The sequence below is a fragment of the Clupea harengus genome, chromosome 14 (genome assembly GCF_900700415.2).
Source record: "Clupea harengus chromosome 14, Ch_v2.0.2, whole genome shotgun sequence".
Classification (NCBI taxonomy): domain Eukaryota; kingdom Metazoa; phylum Chordata; class Actinopteri; order Clupeiformes; family Clupeidae; genus Clupea; species Clupea harengus.
The window spans coordinates 7740323-7757714 of record NC_045165.1 but is presented as its reverse complement, the minus strand read 5'-3'; the positions used below and the strand labels follow the sequence as shown (position 1 = coordinate 7757714).

At 37.7% G+C, this 17392-nt stretch overlaps 1 protein-coding gene across 1 annotated transcript in view; it reads right to left on the bottom strand.

The window, feature by feature from the left end:
* The window catches only part of LOC122133472 (C-type lectin domain family 4 member E-like), a 28058-nt gene extending 18297 nt beyond the window's left edge, over positions 1-9761 (bottom strand). Inside the window, exons 1-2 of the mRNA XM_042709742.1 lie at positions 8803-9761; positions 7933-8057 (exon numbers count right to left, since the gene is read on the bottom strand). Coding sequence (XP_042565676.1) covers positions 7933-8057; positions 8803-8998 — 321 coding nt within the window. The 5' untranslated portion in view covers positions 8999-9761. The remainder of the gene's footprint in view (positions 1-7932; positions 8058-8802) is intronic.
* Between the last annotated feature and the right edge of the window lie 7631 nt (positions 9762-17392).

The window sequence follows — 17392 nt, the reverse complement described above, 5'->3', positions numbered from 1 at the left end:
CTTGGGGTCCACTTATTAAATGTCAGAAGAAGTTGACCTAGCGTGTCCGCTGTCTGATTATGCGAGAGGCCTGCAACCTCATGTCCTTCTGCGTTACCAAAGAAAGATTTCAGCGGTTGGAATCGATCCTTTTTTGATTCAAGATGAGCAGTTAGAAGCAGATCGCCTGCCGCCAGTGGAGGCAATGGATCTTGCGTCGTACTTAGTACTGGAGACAATTTTTTACACACAGGAAAGTTGCAAGGCGTACAAAAGTCTGCAGGCTTACAACTACGTCGTCTCTGGCTTTGTACAAAGCGTCAAGGGAAAACGGTTTGATGGGAAATACGTCGTGGTTGGGAAAGTTTTTGTATTTTACATTTGAGGTTATGTTAACCTGGAGATAATGTCGTTGTTTGTAATTCTTGTTACCATAGTAACCTTTACTGTCCTTCCCCCTGTTTACAGTGCAAGGCTAAATAAAGTCATACAGTGCTGCAGGTGCCCCCCTCCCCACATACCTTGGAGTTGTGAGGTTTTGTTCCTGAAGACTGAGCACTACAAAAAACTCTACAGAAATGAAGGGTCAACATGTGCCCGTTCACCCCCATTCCATCACTATTTGGGGCAATGAATGATCTAAGTCATTTGGATAAAGATGGAAATAAATTCAAGATGCATTGCTACATTCACACTGTCACAATTTGTATGGTAGTATCTGCACTAAAACTTGATTTAGCGCTATTCTGTACAGTATGAATATGAATTCAAAACAGTATATAAAATAAAAAACAGTATATTTATTACTATCCTTATATGTACAGTATGAATATGAAATCAAAACAGTATATTTATTACTATCCTTATCTGTACAGTATGAATATGAAATCAAAACAGTATATCAAAACAGTATATTTATTACTATCCTTATCTGTACAGTATGAATATAAAATCAAAACAGTATATCAAAACAGTATATTTATTACTATCCTTATCTGTACAGTATGAATATGAATTCAAAACAGTATATCAAATAAAAAACAGTGTCCTTATCATGTAATGGTTGAGACATCTGCAATTCAAGTTAAGGGTACAACTGATGGGCACATGTTTGTTAACACAGCACATACTCTGATAATTCTGTCTACCATCGGTTCTGTGGAACCACCAGTAAGGCTGACATAATCAATCTCCAAGGTTTCCTGTAACATCTTGTACTTCTGTTTCAACTGTCCAATCACACGTTCAACATGTATCCTCACATTGGCAATTCCTCTTGTGTGCTCAATTTCAACTGGGTCAAGCTGTTTGCTACCACGAGTGAATGTAGGAATGGCCAGTTTCACTTGGCGTAGGGCAAGGCTCTCTTGAATTGTGAAACCACGATCAGCCATGACTAAGTTACCAGGTTTCAGTCTTTCCAACAGACCGCAGTTTGCTGTAAGGTGCTTGTCAGATGTACGTCCCCCCATGCCCTAGACACAAAACAGATGGATCCTTGTGGTGTGATAGCGATTAGTACTTTAACAGTGTTGTGGTGCTTGTAGTTGGAGAAGGTCTGCCCTCTTGCGAGCAGGTTGGAAGGCCTCTCGATGAACACTTCAAAACAATCAATTATTACAGTCACCTTACTACCAAATGAGTACTCAAAACATGCTGGCATTGTCCGAATGATCTCCTCTCGTTCAGGCCATTTGAGAAGGGGTGAGAGTCGTGCATCCATCACTATCATCCATGACCAGAAAATCCTTGAGACAGTAGGCTGACTGACATCAAATCGATATGCCAGATCTTGCTGAGGCACATTGAGCCTCAGTTTCATGAGAACCATCACAAACTCTTGAAATGGTGTTAAGGTTTTGGTCCTCCTTGACACATGGGCCTCAACAAAATTGAAAACTGTATTCAATGTATCAAAACTTGGCAAGCCTGTGTAAAATCGTGTAAAATCGTGTAAAATCGTACCTTGTCATCACTGTCATGACAAAATACTCCTCAGTAAAAGACTGCATCTTGCTTTCCTTGAACAGATAGTTAAATTCGGATGTCTGGGAAGATTTGTCAGAAGTGCTTGTACCTGTGAGTTCCGTACAACTGGATGGAGTCTGGTTTTCTGGATGATGTGAAGTTGTCCATGTTTCTTTGGTACCAGTAGTAGCGTTGTCTTGTTCCTCAGGAGCAGCAAGAACTTTTGAAGCTACCACACACACGTTCATTCTCCAACTTCTCCGCTGTCAGATTCGCTCTACTTATGGCAGAAATCCATTGTCTGCGCCGAGTAGATGTTAGTCTATCCACATGTTCCCCCTGGTTAGTTATCACACGCGGGACGCGAAATAACCTAACCTTTTCGCGGTGTGTGTGCGCTTTACCCGTCCTAGTCCCACATCCAACAATGAGGCACAGTACCATAATTACAAGGCACTGAAATTGTGTCTCCTTCAGAATATGATGGTCAGAGCGGAATAAAACACAGCAAAACAATGCCGTACATGGACCCCAAGATGGCCGCCAAAGCTTGTTGTTATGGATAGGGGTCACGTGGGTGAATACGCCCTATAGATTCGAGTCCATTTAGACATTGACAGTGCATTCATTTTGAAAGAGGAACAGAGAAACGCGATCAAGGCATTTGTAGATCGAAAAGATTTTGCCGTCCTTCCAAGGGATTCGGTAAAAGTTGAATTTATCAGCTGGCCCTGGTCACATACTACGTTGCTCTGATTGGTTGTAGGTAACCAATTGAGCGAAGAGGCAGTTTTTCTCCTGGTTCGGTTGAAACACGCCCCATAATCACAGCCCAATGGAGCAGTATCAGACTCATATTCTGACTAGAATTATGAGTATGACAACGTCAGGCTAGTGTTTTCCCCTATACTGCTATTAACAGAGCCCAATGTTTTGAATAGTTTTACAATTAAATAAATGATTTAAAGATATAACATGTTGTCTTATTTGGTTTGGCTTAATGGTATTAACTTTGCAGATAATCCCTGGTAGATAACTTGTCATCCGCAGAATTGTAAATTAGAGTGTGAACAGTATTACAGAGGGTAAGCACAATAAGTACACCAACCTTTCCAATGAACAAATGTCTCGTGGCTACGGCCGAACACCACCCGTGGGAATATCCCTTACCTACCCCACTCGCACTCGTACTATATTGCTTAATTATAATTATTACTAGTAATGACATCTGTAGAGGCATAAGTATTACCAGTAGCTTTAATACTTAAAGTAAATGTAAAAGTAATTACTTATTACTTTTACTTAAGTAGAATTGTTGATGTAGTACTTCTACTTTTATTAAAGTTTATATGTTGCTGGGTATTTGTACTTTTACTTAAGTACTAAGCTTCAGTATTTCCCCCACCACTGGAGATAAGTAGTGGTACGTAGGGTATTCCGCTCATTGCAATTCACTAACCTCACCACTTTTTTTTTTGGTAGATATGTGTTCATCAGTAAACTAATTCTTCAGGCCTTACTTAATAGGTAATTGCTAGGTAAGTTATCTGGTGGCTTGTAGTGGCAACTCTACATTTAATTGTAAAGGTTTCATTTTTTTTTTTTTTTTAAATGACCAAGATCAATTAAATGATTATGGACAGCACAATTCAAGTGAAAGTGTAACTGCACCCTTAAATGTGTTGTTTTGAACTATAAACTAAGTGCCTAATATGCCTATACTGTGATGAAACACATCATTGATATTGCCATTTTTCTTTTTAAATCTACATTTTATGGGTTGGAAATAGCTCAACACGCCATCTACTGTTTAAAATCATCCTGAACCTTGTTAGGCTGATGCTGATGTAGAGTCAAGCGTATGGGACTTCTCCATGCCATGAAATGGACGGCCCACTTCCCCCAGCCTCCGCCCGTGAGTGTGAGTCTCAATGTCATTTGCTCATCGCAAGTTTACAGCAGGGCAAGCGGTCAGGTCTTTCCATTCTTCATTTTCTTTCCTTCTCTTTTGATGTCTCATGTCGGTCTTTTCAGTTGGCATTTCTGCTGTCTCAGGAATGTAGATGCTGACACTTGGAAATGTATTGGCAGGTCTTATGGTTTTGAAATTAGATTTGGAATAGGAGGCTGTTTTTCACTGTTTAGAAATGTTTTAATTCTGATAGTAATACGTATCATGGGCAAGGAATGAAATTCAGGTTTGATTTCTGTTGTTAAATGTGACTTTGGGTAATTCTGAATGTTTTACCCACTATAGTTCTTTATTTAGGAAAAATTGTTTTACGTGATCTTCCACATTATTTATTCTTGTGAGTGGATTTATTCATTAACATACAAGTTCCTGTTTTTGTAACATGTGATGGTGAATAAATGGGTTTTGACCACTGATTGTTTTTTTTAACGCACTCTACACATGCAGACTCTACACAGGGTATGGGGATTTCCAGTGGGTGAATTGTTTGATGTCTATATCAGTGTTTTGGTCATTTTAATGACCTATCATTTTAACAACATCATAATCATGTACATCGTGACCATGCATAATACCCATTTAAATTAAAACAAAACATTTCCCTCTTCCCCCAGTCTCTGTGACTTATCTGATATGTACGGCAGGTGAAACTGCATGGAGAAGGGTCATTGTTGTTTTGAATAACAACGTCTGTCAAATGACTAACTGTTACTGTAATGTATATGTGGACAACTGTGAGTTTAGTGTTTGATTAGACCAGGGGTTAGCGACCTGCGGCTCTTTAGCCCCTCTTTAGTGGCTCCTCAGCATTGACAATAAATATGGAAAAGAATACATGTTTTTATTTGTTTCATTTTTTTTTTTTTACATTTTGCTGTCACTATTGTAGGCCTAAAGTCATCCTTACATTATATGCACATTTTGCGTCATCTGGTGGACACTCTGAGAATAACTACTAATAAAAAGCAAGTTAGTGACTACAGGGAGGTTCGAGTTAAAACAAATTCTGCTTTCAAAAAACATTTCTGTAAAACTGCTCACAGCACCTGATTAATACAAGGTATCATTAACATGGAACCCTGCAGTTAAAGATTCATGGGCAGTCTGGCATCATTGATACAAGGGAGTTTGTATATCAGCAGGTCAATAGATCAGAAGAAATCCTAGTAGAATTAGAAAAACATTAAGAAGAGAAAATCTAAAAAGAGATCATCTTTCTAAAAAGAGATCTTTCAGTTTACCCTAGACAGCAATGAGATGAAAAGGATTTTAAAGCTTAAATCTCCTGCTCCTCAGATTTCTATACGGACCAAATTTCTCCGATGGGGTTAAAGGAGAGATCTCAACAGGGTCACAAATCATGCTCCATTTTTACTAAATATTTAGACATCTCAATATTACCTCATCTGATTCTCTCTCAAGACATCCTTGATGTTTGGCGGTGAGGCACACATTTTCACAATTAAGTGTATATAACCAGCCTACAAGAAGACTGCTCAAAGACATTTTGGAGAGGGGTAGCTAAAATATATTTTTCTCAATTATGGTGGATTGTTACAATAAAGTGTCTCATCTCATTTCTGTCTCCAACTGTTTCTACTAAGCAGAAATATCTGAGATTAAATTGATACATAATTGAAACAACAGTGAGATCACATCTATGTTTCCTGAGCTATCAAAATATTTGAAAACTATAATTGTCCTATGGGAAGATTCGAAATAAGATAGATTTTAATTGAAATCACATTGCTTTCTCACAAATATATATTCGCTCGAAATTGCAAGTTCCGTCATTCCAGTTTCTCAGAGGGTCAGCCCTAACTCTGATCTCTACACAGTTTTCTTCTCCTCTGTGGTCATTTGGTTCTCCCTCATCCCAGTACCTGAAATTAGATAAGGCAAGAGATGTATTCATATTGTAGTGTCCTCTTATAAGTCACTTCCATCTTGACACCGTAGGAGTTTTCAATAGTTCAGTTTGTTTAATAAACTTAGTTGTCACAAAATATAAATGATAAAGTAAATGATACAACTTGATGCAACTATTACAACTAAACCATATTGATGCAAATAGATGCAATTGAAAAACCATATGCCTGCTAGCGTCTCTAAAGTTCCAACATTCCACACGACAGGCTCTCTACCAAACGCAATGCCCAATGCCTTTGTCTAGTAGTTATTCACCTCTTAATTAACACAGGTAAGGCGATACCAATCAATCATTCCAGGTGTCAATAATTAGTTCTGCCAGCAGGGTCATAGGTGCTCAACCTTCAATTCAAAGAAAATCTAACTAAAGTACAAATGGCTCCTACACATATGCTGTATATTTCATGCTTTGTTAGGTTGCTCATGGGTAAGGTTTCAGAATAACATTTTGACATGAAATCAAAATTACACAAACATGACTGGAGATCTTAACATTATGCAGCAATTCATTATCTTTAAGGAGTGAGTTCCAGTGATCTTACCCTGCATTACCCAGGTCTTCGCCATCTACCCATTTCCAGGCTCCGTCTGTCTTCACAGCACCAATCCAAACGTTCTTCTTAAATCCTGAGATGAATTTCTGCCATGAACATGTAAACAAACAGTCAGGTCCAAAACAAATCTGTTGTCATGCAGGTAAGGACATACATATGGGGCCTCATTCTCGAACATTTTCTGAAGTTTCTTCTTAAAAGTTTCTTACGTGCTTTGGAAAAGCAACGTAAGAAAAAGACCTCCACCAAATTCATGAACGCTTGAACATGTGTTCCTACACAGCAGAAGTGTTCTGAGCTGTGCTTCCCCGGAAGAGTTTTCTTAAATTGAAAGCGCGTTCTCGTGCACCTGGATTTGCATACATACACGCCCCGCCAGCACCTTATAAGGGCACGCAACCGTAGTGACATGTGCTGTCGGAATCTACCAAGTCCACGCGAAAGCAACTCGTAAGCGAGTCATGTCAAAGCGGAAAGCGAGCACAAGTAAACGCAGAACCGGTGTAGAGGTGGAGGTACTGTTGCAGGATAGATGTGTCCATTATATTCCACTATGGCTATTTTTACGCGATTGAGTTTAGTGCTTATTTATTTATTCACTTACATTTGCAGTGTTCGTGTACATTTACATTTACATTTAGTCATTTAGCAGACGCCTTTGTCCAAAGTGACGTACAAGGGAGAGAACAGTCAAGCTACGAGCAATAGAGACCTAGTGTAACAATAAATACTACTTTACATAAGAAATAGAAAAACGAAATAGAAAATAAAAACGAAGTGCAGGAATGTAACTGCTGTAAGTGCAAGTTAAGCACTAGTCGAAGTGCCAGTTAGGAAGGGCGGTGCTCTCTGAAGAGTTGGGTCTTCAAAAGCTTCTTAAAGGTAGAGAGGGACGCCCCTGCTCTGGTAGTGCTAGGCAGTTCGTTCCACCAACGTGGAACTACAAATGAAAATTCTGGATTGCCGTACTTGCACAGACGGCAGTGCCAAACGACGCTCACTAGACGAGCGCAGTCCTTTTATTTATTTTATGACATCACGGTGCCTCGTAGAATGACTATACATGTGAAACGTAATTGTTATTGATACAAATATTCTCATAATTATTATTATTATAATTACTTTAATCCGAGGATGTCTGTAGAGTTGATGTGAACGCAATCACCAACGAGTTCTCACAAATTCATTAACACTTCTAACACGGAGAGTTTTCTTAAATGCGATTCCTCCAAAAAGGAGTTACGACTGCTATTTCGAGTTCGGAAAGTCTTCTGAAGTTCAGAACAAATCCCAGATGAGAGATCTTTCATGAATGCCAAATGTTTTCCTAAATCCAATTCAGAAGAAATTCCTCTTAAATTCTTCTTAACTGCGTTCGAGAATGAGGCCCATGGTTCTTAGCTGATTCGATTTCTACACAACATAACTGTGCTGCTATGGTCTTTCAAGTATCTCTCTCAAATACTCAAATATCTCTCTTTTCTATTTCCCCTCTTTGTATTTTCTTGGCTAAGTGTGTTTGTCTCCCACCTGTTCCTCCTCACTGTCAATGATCACCAGATGCCCCCCTAGATCCATGCAGTGCTGTTTGCTGTCATTCCAAGTGTTCAGGCTGGTTGAAATGTAGTAACAACTGGAATTGGAACACCTCCAACCTTGAAGTGTCAAAGTTTCATTATTATGCAAAAGGATAAAGCGACACATTTATTTACATTTCTATTCTCACTTTGTACTCTCATATATGGGATCCATCCTGAAGATCTCCTGCCAAGGAAAGTTTAAAAATGCTTGCTGCTGTATTTATTGCATTATACTGAATTCATGGTATTAGGGGATTTTAAGTACTTAGAGGACAACACATTTTTTAACAACAGATTATAAACAGAAATCTTACATGTGACACAATCTTTGAAACCGTCACTCAAAGAACAAACTAATTCTGCAAAACGAATTCGCTAACAACAAAAAGCTAATTTGCTGTGTAACACTCAATTTTTTGAATTTCCAATAATAATTTTGGAAAACACTTCACACATGATTTATTTCCTAAGACACAACGCATTTAAAACTTGTGTGCCATTTCATGGCACTGTCCTTCAAAAGTCTAAACATGTAAAAGTTCTAAAGGAATATGATGGTAAATGTACCACTTTAATCTTTGTTTTTGAAAAATTCTAACTGTATGAATAGTTGTGTTTGCCATTTGATTTTAAAAATGAGATTCTAGTTTTCAGTGCTGTGTCTCATGTTGTAGGATATATGAGTTGTTCTGCATTTTGTGTGTAGAGCTTTTAAAAAATGAAACACAGAAGGTGTGTACATATTTGTAAAAAGACTGTAAGGTCGGCTATTCTAAATGCTCATCTGAGCTGCAGAGGTCAGTTATTGTGGAATACTCACCAGAGGCCTTTTGAAGCATCTCTTTCTCAGCAGTTAAAATGTTGATTTTAGCCATCACATCATTTTTCTCCGCGGTTAGGTTGGTGTTTCTTGCCTGGAAGTGGTCTCTTTCTTGGGTCAGGTTGTTGTTAGTTAATTGCAGTTGGTCCATATTCCTTTCTTGCTGGTCTCTCTCTGCAGTGTATTTGGTGCCCATCCATATAATGACAACCAGTAGGAGAGCACACAGCAGCCCCAGACTCACTACAGCCCCTCTGTAGTATTTTACCTCTGTGGTATCAGCTCCTACAGAGTTAACAAATACCTTATGAAATCATTTGGAAATCACTTAGTGTATTATGCTGAGGGGAAAAAATAAGTGTCATGTGTACAACACTCCACCAATATCAAGGCTATGCACAAATAATTTGATACATTTACAAAATAGCAGTTTAACTGCTTACACACAAAATATCTTCATGTCATACGATATCTGAAACATGTCACTCAAAGAGCAAATACTCACACCTAATCTTGAAACTATAAACTATACTATAAGCTAATTCTCAGCTTTTCACTCAGTTCTCAATATCATAAAATACTTTTTGCAAAACATTACACAGACATTGAACACTAGTGTGCATTTTTTACGGCACTACCCTTCAAAATGCAAATGCAAGACACACATACCAGTTCCAAAGGTAGAGATTGGTTGTGATTTTATGTTGCTGTGACCCAAGTACTGTAGGTTTTTTTTATGAATCAAGTACTAAGAGTTAATTTATTTATACCAACCAACTTACAAAATATTGTGTATATGTGTTTTATAACTGAACACACTGTTACAACCCTCAGCATCCTAAATGACCTGCGTATGTGTTGACTAAATACAGTTGTATATTAAAGTCTATTATCATGAACATTTTTAGCAAAAAAAATTCTAGCACTGAAAATGCAAAAGGTGCACTGTCAATGTTTCACAGAACTGAGGAATAATTACTGAAATTTGTTAGAAGTACTGTATTTGTGTGTTCATATATTCAGTCTGTTGCAAACAGTTATGTCAGATTGTTCTATGAAGTGCACTGTAACAGTATAACATCAAAAGGAGTTCCTAATAAAGACAGGAGTGTTAGATGTATAAGTTTCAGAAAACGTGTGTGACCAGTTGTAAAAAACTGTGATTTTCTTGATGCTATACCTCAGTTTTTTTCTTACTGTTGCTTACACACAACATTTCTGAAACGTGATTCAGAGGACAAAACCCCACACCAAATTCGCAAGCTCATTGTTTGCCATTGAACATTGAATATTTGGAACACTTTTCAAAATGCAAAACATACTGTATGTACAAGTTCTGAAGGAGGACTGTGAGAACACCGAAATTGAGGCAGTTTACAGGGAGTCTCTTTTTCAGAGGCGGGTGTTAACCCTGTTACATGTAGCCTACTTTAGTATTTTTTCAGTACATTTTACTTATACGAATTAATCTAATGCAGAATATGTTTCACTCTTACTCTAGTACATTTGTAATTCATTTTTCTTTTACTCATGCTCTGTTACATTATGCGCTTACACGTTTCGCTACTTTTATGTTAAATAATTTGTATTCGCACACGCACACGCACACTTCTAGCCTACAACGTCGACTGCATAAACATATAGGCCTTCGTAGATGCTGCATTGGCCTCTGGTTCGTACGTCAATGGCGCAGCTGTATTGAACCAGGGCACTTGACAGTGGAAATCTATAGAAGTCGATCCCAAGTCATGAGTTAGTCTCTGTGTGGATATCGGTGGATAAATGGGCCGCATGGGTGTGTGCACATCGTGGCATTGGATCAAGACATGGCAAGAAACGTCCAAGTTTAGCTAATGTTAGAAAGCTGAAAATCGTACTGGCTACATATTTAATATTACAAGCCTAGTATATGGGGCTCAAAGCTAACGCTTGCCAGCATTTAAGTTTGTATGAGTGTGTGGTTTATTCTTAGACTGAATAACTCATGAAGTTCTCCTGCTTGAGATGTAACTTTAGCACATAGCATTACTTGTGGTACTCCTAAACTCAACAAAGCTACAGTTGCATTTAGTTTATTTCAATATCTAATGTTAAACATTTTGTAGTAGCCTATTAGGTTCAGATCATTTCAACTATGTTATGGTTAGGGTTATAGCATTTAGGAGACGCTTTTGTTCTAAGTGACTTACAAAACATTTAAAACAAACATTAGTAAACAAATAAATATAAAAATAATAAACTAATTATTGGGTTGATCAAAGACCAATAATATGTCCCAGGATGACAAACTATGAAAAAGACTATGTCCCAACCATACACAGCGAAAACAGTCCTCTCATTGATCATTTTGGTAAAAAGTCAAAATATGAGAACGTAGCCTAAACCAAATATCTTAAGGTCAGAATACACCGTTATCATCGATACGTCATCAAATGGCATCAAGCATTGTACAGCAAAAAGGTACACAGTAAAATATGATTTTTGCCATTTCAACTGGATAAAGAAGAGAAGATAGCCTGTAAGTTATATGATTATAAGTGTAAGTATTGTGTATGATCTGTTTGTACAATTACTTTAAAACACTTTCAGACACTGTTTGTAAGGTACTGTAAAGTGTAATGTACATTCTTGTGAAGTAGCATATTAAGCAGCTTGCACACTGCCCCAACAAACGCCAACATTCTCTAACTAATCACTTCAACTATGTTATGGTTAGTATAGTATTTAGAAGACGCTTTTGTCCAAAGCAACTTACAAAACATTAAAAACAAACATTAGTAAACAGATAAATATAAAAATAACAAACAAATTCACTAATTAGACAGACGATAGTTAAAGAGGTGAGTTTTTAAGCACTTTTGAAATATACCAAGGATAGTACTGCTACAACCCTCAGCACCCTAAACGGCCTTGCATATATGTGTTCAAAACATATTCAGTTCTCTGTATATGTTTTTCAGCAAACTCTTGTATACAGTATTGTACATTGTAGAACTAGCGATACAAAAGGTGTTCTATGTATGTGCAACACTTTGACCCAGAAGTTTTTTTGGAAAACGAAAAAAAAAAATGTACAGTACTGTAATTGTGTGTTTACATATTGCAGTCTACATTTTTGCACTAATTAAAAAAAATACTTTTAGTTTAGTTTCAAAAAAAGTGTATAAGCAGCTGTGAAAAACTGTACACAGAGTACCATAGCAGCACAATGTTTAATTTTTTTAAGGGAAAAATACTTACCTGGGAACTTTCCCTCTTGTTTTTTTCTGTCATTACCGTCTGTCTGAGCTCTGATTATTTCCATATTAGAATAAATGTCTTTCTCAACAGTTTCATTCATATTTGCATGAAGCTCTATCTGGTCTGTACTATTCATATGGCAACATAGAATCACTTACACACTATTATATACTTCAGTGCAACCACGTGCAACAGGGGAAGTCACACAACACTATCTGTTATCAGTATAGGCTACAGCTGGTTGGTAAAAAAAATGTGTAAGCTGGAACATCTTCCTGGGCTCATTAAGTTAACAACACATCTCATGCAATTGCAGTGCCTCCAAAAGGCACACACATTCAAGATCTGATTGTTGTCTTAGAAAGCTTATAGCAGATTTGGTTTTGGTGTTGCTTTTTGAGTGGCAGGTTTCAGAATGTGTGCCAGATGTAAAGATTTTTGTGTAAGCAGGTCGAAAACTTAATGTTCTTACTTTCCGGATATCATATTCAGAGAACTTTCATCCCTAACAGCACTTCATTATCACTTTCACACATTTTATGAAACTTTTCAGAATGTTCCTGTTTTTTTTTTGTTTTTTTTTTCTCAAAACTCTACATACGAACCCAAAAAACTGCTCACATGCAAAATGCTGAAACCAGGCATCACATCTCCTGCTAAATGAAACACTGAATTCACACTGCAAATAATTAATGTATGTCCATTCCCAAACACAACTATTGATAAAATCACTAATTACACAACAGTGTGGTAAATCTAAAACACCCTATCTTTCATAAACACATGCCTTTTGCAGTTACAGTGTTACAGAGCACTCCATAGAGCATTCTTGCAATACAGTACGTCAACAAGTTACATTATTTTTTTCCCCCAAAGAACTGTGGGCCAACTGCATTTCTAGTGCTTTACTGAAAAATATTATATTGAAATATGAATTAATTGAAATATAATCAATCAACAAATGCAAGGCCATTAAGAGTGCTGAGGGTTGTAACAGTGACAAAGCTTTGGGCCAACTGCATTTCTAGTGCTTCTAGTGCTTTACTGAAAAAGATCATTATATTGAAATATGAATTAATTGAAATATCCTGCAGATCCAATCTTGCAAAATGAAGTACTACATTCCAGACACTGTGATCCCCTTTACAAATCGAATTTCTATGTCTAATGGCAAACAATACTATTTTATACAGCTAGCCTTATTCAATCACTAACTACACTCTAGTGTGATACATCTGTGATAAAACACTCCTATCTTTCTTAAGCTCATGCCTTGTAGAGTTACAGTGTAACAGTAAAGTGCACTTCATAGAGGATGGCAAAAACATGTACTGCAATATATACCACACAAATAATACAGTACTTTAAAGGAACAGTACATGATTCTGGTGAAAGGTTGTTGATGTTAGATGTTATAATGTTGGCTACTTATCCACCTACTTGGTTATTGGCGGATTTTAAATCAGACATCAGAACTTTGAGGCTAAGTAAGATTTTTTAGGATCTTTCATTCACTTTTGATTGTCTGTCATGGTGCATCCAACTTTGTGGAACTCCTGCAATGCAAAATAAAATAAAAACCTGTAATACGTTGATTATTTGGACATGGGCCAGGACATGAACATACATCTTAATCAGGAGAGGATGTGTTTCTTTATATTTAAGCTGTAACAAATTCATTTTAGGTGCAATATTCACTTTGCACTTGAATATGCTGCAGTCACATATTCAGGAAGTGAATATGTGCGTAACTAGAAGAAGTAGTTCCTCATACTAAAACATCAAGGTAATACAGCGTCATGGACTTCAGGCGACACAAAAGAAGGAAGTTTATTATGAAAGCCAAAGTCAAGGGAACAGGGAAATAACTGAGACAAAACAATGAAAACTGGATTCATCAATAGTCCAAAACGGGGAACCACAAAAGATCAGATTGAGCAAACTAGAACAAAGCACAGAAGTTAAACACTTTATTGAATGGCAACTCAAAAGATCAAGTGAGGCAGGAGCGGAAGATATATAACTAAGGCTTTGGTGTTAGGCCTCCTTCTCAAGTCCACAACTATTTCCTTAGTTTTTGAGGCGTTAAGATGGAGCTTGTTCTTCCTACACCATTCTACAGCCCAGTTCACCTCCTTGATGTACTGAGACTCATCCTCATCTCTGATTAGGCCGATGATGGTGGTGTCATCTGCATATTTGAGCATCTTGACGGAGTGGTGGTGAGATCTCAGGTAATTTGTGTATATGGAGAACAGAAGAGGAGATAGCACACAGCCTTGCGGCACACCAGTGTTGAGGGTCAGAGGGCATGATGTTGCGTTGTTGACTGTTTGAGTTCTGTTTCTCAGGAAGTCCTGCATTTTATGGGTTGAAAATAGCTCAACAAGACATCTACTGTTTAAAATCATCCTGAACCTTGTTAGGCGGATGCTGATGTAGAGTCAACCGTATGGGACTTCTCTCTGTCATGAAATGGGCGGCCCACTTCCCCCAGCCCCCGCCCGTGAGTGTGAGTCTCATTGTCATTTGCTGATGGCGACTCACAGGAGTTTACGGCAGGGCGAGCAGTCAGGTGTTTCCATTCTCCATTTTCTTTCCTTCTTTTTTGCTGTTTCATGTCAGCAGCAGCGCCAGCATGCCCAGGTGCACCAGCACCGTCCAGCGCCTGAACCCCACACGGCAGATCACATGGAAATCAATTGGCAGTCTAATGGATTTGAAATCAAATTTGGAATAGAAGGCTGTTGTTTTTCCACTGTTTAGAAATGTTTTAATTCTGATAGTAATGCGTATCATGGGCATGGAATGACCTTCAGGTTTGATTTGTGTTTGTTAAATGTGACTTGTGGTGATGAAAACAATTCTGAATGTTTTGCTCACTATAGTTTTTTATTTAGGAAAAATAGTTTTACTTGATCTTCCACATTACAAATTACCGTTTTTGTAACATGTGATGGTGAATAAATGGGTTTTGACCACTGATGGTTTTTTTACGCACTCTACACATGCAGACTCTACACAGGGTATGGGGATTTCCAGTGGGTGAATTGTTTGATGTCTATATCAGTGTGTTGGTCATTTTAATGACCTATCATTTTAACAACATCATAATCATGTATACAGTGCCCTCCACAATTATTGGCACCCTTAGTGAATGTGACCAAAACAGGCTATGAAAAAGTATGTCTTTGCTGTTTAGCCTCTTGGTCTTTCACTCAAAATATTCACAAAAATCTTACCTTTTCATTGAAGTAAAATTATTGAAAGAAATTTTTTTTTTTGACATTAAATAAATATTATTCTCCAAAACAGGTGTGCCACAATTATTGGCACCCCTTAATTTAATGTTTTGAGCAGCCTCCCTTTGCCAAGATAACAGCTCTGAGTCTTCTCTTATAATGCGTGATGAGGTTGGTGAACACATGACACGGGATCTGAGACCATTCCTACATACAGTATCTCTCCAGATCCTTCAGATTCTGAGGTCAACGTTTGTAGACTCGGCTTCAGCTCATCCCACAGATTTTCTATGGGGTTTAGGTCGAGGGACTGTGATGGCCATGGAAAAACCTTCATTCTGCGGTTGGTGAACCATTTTTGTGTTGATTTTGAGGTCTGCTTCGGATCATTGATCTGCTGGAAGGTCCAACCACAGCCCATGTTAAGCTTACTGAAGGGGGCTGTTAGGTTTTCATTTAATATCTGCTGGTATCTAATGGAGTCCATGATACCATGTATCCTAACAAGTTGTCCAGGGCCTTTGGAAGAAAAACAGCCCCACAACATCAAAGATCCGCCACCATACTTCACATTGGGTATGGGGGTCTTTTCTGTATGGCTATCTTTCTGTCTACACCAAACCCACCTTTGATGTTTGTTGCCAAAAAGCTTTATTTTGGTCTCATCTTACCATATAACTCGGCCCCATTGAAAGTCTGACTTACATTTGGCAAATTGTAGGCGCTTTAATTTGTAGTTGATTGACAGCAGAGGCTTTTTTCTGGCAACCCTCCAAAACAACTTGTGGTGATGTAGGTGGTGTCTGATAGTAGTTCTGGAGACTTTCTGACCCCAGGACTCAACTAACCTCTGCAATTCTCCAGCTGTGATCCTTGGAGATTATTTTGCCAGTCGAACCATCCTCCTCACGGTGCGTGGGGTCAATTTACAGACAGGTCCTCTTCCAGGCTGATTCCATACATCTCCTGTCGCTTTAATATTCTTAACTATTGCCCTGATTGTGGAAATGGGTATTTCCAACTGTTTAGATATTTTCTTATATCCCTATATCCGGGTTTAAGCAGCTCAACAACTTTTGGTCGCACTTCGACACTGTGTTCTTTTGTCTTTCCCATCTTGATGAATGACCAAGGGTATTTGGCCTGTGTCACCTCATATTTATACCCGAGTGAAACAGGAAGTCATGGTTGACCACTTAAGAATTCCTAATCAAAAAGGTGAACTTAAAAATGTAAAACATGACTGGTAATATACTTCAGTTAGATTTTAATTATAAGATTTTCTAGGGGTGCCAATAATTGTGGCACACATGTTTTGGAGAAAAATATTTTATGTAATGTCAAAAAAGAAAATTCTTTCAATAATTTTACTTCAATGCAAAGGTGAGATTTTTGCGAATATTTTGAGTGAAAGACCAAGAGGATAAACAGCAAAGATATATTTTTTCATAGCCTGTTTTGGTCACATTCACTAAGGGTGCCAATAATTGTGGAGGGCACTGTATGTACAAATAATTTAATACATTTACAAAATTGCAGTTTAACTGCTTACACACAAAATGTTTCCATGTCATACGATATCTGAAACTTGTCACTCAAAGGTCAAAACCTCACACCAAATCTGCAAAACTAGTAGCTATACTATAAGCTAATTCTCAGCCTTTCACTCAGTTCTCAATATCATAAAACACTTTTTGCAAAACATTACACAGACATTGAACACTAATCTGATTTTTTACGGCACTATCCTTCAAAATATAAATGTAAGACACACATACCAGTTCCAAAGGTAGAGATTGGTTGTGATGTTATGTTGCTGTGACCCAAGTTGGTCTTTTTTATGTATCAAGTACAAAGGGTCCATTTATTTATATCAACCAACTTACAAAATAATGTGTATGATGTGTTTCATACCTTAACACACGGTTACAACCCTCAGCACCCTAAATGACCTGCATTTATGTGTTGACTAAATACAGTTGTATATTTCAGTTTGCTATGATTTTTTAGCAAACAATGTTTCTGCTTTCTAGCACTGAAACTGCAAAAGGTGCACTGTCCATGTTTTGGAGAACTGAAGAATAATTACTGAAATATGTTAGAAGTAC